General features: G+C 50.1%; 1 protein-coding gene across 1 annotated transcript in view; it reads right to left on the bottom strand.

Annotated features, from left to right (window-relative positions):
* LOC107105031 overlaps positions 1–2001 on the bottom strand; it is a 3003-nt gene extending 1002 nt beyond the window's left edge. Inside the window, exons 1-6 of the mRNA XM_015405149.1 lie at positions 1829–2001; positions 1574–1748; positions 1098–1393; positions 835–1013; positions 466–714; positions 115–381 (exon numbers count right to left, since the gene is read on the bottom strand). Coding sequence (XP_015260635.1) covers positions 115–381; positions 466–714; positions 835–1013; positions 1098–1393; positions 1574–1740 — 1158 coding nt within the window. The 5' untranslated portion in view covers positions 1741–1748; positions 1829–2001. The remainder of the gene's footprint in view (positions 1–114; positions 382–465; positions 715–834; positions 1014–1097; positions 1394–1573; positions 1749–1828) is intronic.
* Positions 2002–2007: the final 6 nt, after the last annotated feature.

Raw genomic sequence — 2007 nt, 5'->3', positions numbered from 1 at the left:
TTCCGACGTAGTGTCCTGGGCCTTGTTGGGTTTCTGAAATACAAAGAAAAAAAAACCACAAATTAATACATGTTAAACTCTGTGTATGGCAGACACTTTATGCCAATAGCATACCCTTTTTCCTGTTTTTTTCCCCCCGGTCTCTTGTTCTTCTCCGCTGGAGGACTCCGACATGGCTAGGAGACCCTGTTGTGGGTGGGACACAAAGTCATCCTCATCAGGGTCCCCAGATGGCTGGGTGGCAAGCTCAAACTTCTCCCGGATCTCCGAAAGTTGAGCAGCATCCAGGTGGAGAGAGTAGTATTTGTCCGCCGTTAACGTGTCATGGCACATTGTTTTAGATATTATCTGACGAGACTTTGGAGAGAGAACGTTTCTGGCCTGGAGAAAAAAAACACAAAAAAATGGAGAAAGTTGTTAAATACTTTACTTTTTTTTTTTAAATAAATAAATAAAATCACTTACATAAGTCGCAATAGTTGTCCTGAAGTGGGTGAACGTAGGACATCCGGGTAACCCCATATCCGCCCACGCCGCTTGCATTGGACCGAGCAGCTTCTCCATCGTACCATGGCTCCCCGAGAAAAAGACGCGATCCGTTTTAGGCTGCAGCTTGTCCCGGATGTCGACCCACCGCTCGATCCAGGAGTATTCCTCTGACGTGAGGAAGATCTGTGCCGGTCCGAAGGCCCGGTTCGTTTTGTGCTCCTTGACCTGCAGAGCAAAGCAGGGTGGAAGTCACTGGACACATGGAAACATCCATCGGTGACCACGTATGTCTGGGACACAGGTGAATATAGGCTGTGTCTATGAGTGCAACATCGGTACACTTACATTGATCACGAAGCCCCCCTGCTCTCCAGTACCGCCCTCCTGGCGGGCTTCGCGGACCTCTGACACGGTCATGTTTTTCAGGACCCCCGCTCTGTGCCCGTAAAGGCTGGCCACATAGGCGCTGAAGTAGCCGTAAAACCTCCTCCTTGTCTCCGGGTTAGCCTTGGTGGCCAGTGCAGCTAAACACATTAGAGGGTTAGCTGTGGGACAGTCTGAAGCACGAGCTAGTGTTACTTAATGTCCAGAACTCTGATGAGACTTACCGAGAATATCTGGAATATTTTGCCGGGCCAGGGCCTGGCACCTTCTGAGAGCCTCCCTGGGAATCGCAGTGCTGATTTTTTGTTTTTTAACTCGGATCTGTTGAATGACCACACGCCTCCCCAGCCTCGAGATGATCGCAGACAGGGCGCGAGCAACCGCAAACATGGCAGCCCGGGACATTCTGGAGGATGCCGGTGGTGTGTCCCGGAAGAACGTGATGAATTCAGCTATGTTGACGTGGTATGCTCGGATGGTGGTTACCGCTTTCCCCTCAGCCATGAGATGCTCTGGAAACCTGCCCAGCATTAAATGGACAAAAGTGTGCATCGAAATAGGGAAAGCTTTAAGCATTAAAACGTTCAGTATGAGCTGGACAAAAGTGTGCATCGAAATCGGAAAAAGCTTTAAGCATTAAAAGGTTCAATATTAGACGGACAAAAGTGGGGATCCACATCGGAGAAGGCTTTAAGCTTACTTGTGGATCTTTTTGACGTTGTTGAGGAACATCCAGTTCCCCAGACTCGTCCGACCCTCCGACAGGAAAGCTAGAAACTGCATGATGCGCCCAACCTTCGATTTTTGGTTCTCCTGATGCTTCTTCGTGGCCGATGAGCCCTTTAAATGGACCCAGTACTCTTGCATGTATTCCACTAAATAAAGCAGAGGTTAAAACAAGCGTGTGTAGTTTATGAAAATAGAAGAAAATGAGGCCACAAGGGAGGATCCTCACATATGACTGGAGGAAACTGTGGGTACGTATGGAGGACTGCGAGGGAGACCCTTCTGGCTGCTGGCCTCGGCTGGGCCTCAATCTCCGGAGACGACGTCTCTGGTTCTGCTCCTGGTTCTGCTTCCCCTCCCACCGCCTGCACCGATTCCTGGGACGCAGGGGGGGTCGAGATGGAACGC

Source organism: Cyprinodon variegatus, unplaced genomic scaffold (genome assembly GCF_000732505.1).
Source record: "Cyprinodon variegatus isolate N-32 unplaced genomic scaffold, C_variegatus-1.0 Scaffold2015, whole genome shotgun sequence".
In the NCBI taxonomy this organism is placed as follows: domain Eukaryota; kingdom Metazoa; phylum Chordata; class Actinopteri; order Cyprinodontiformes; family Cyprinodontidae; genus Cyprinodon; species Cyprinodon variegatus.
This window is presented reverse-complemented; position numbering and strand designations above follow the sequence as displayed.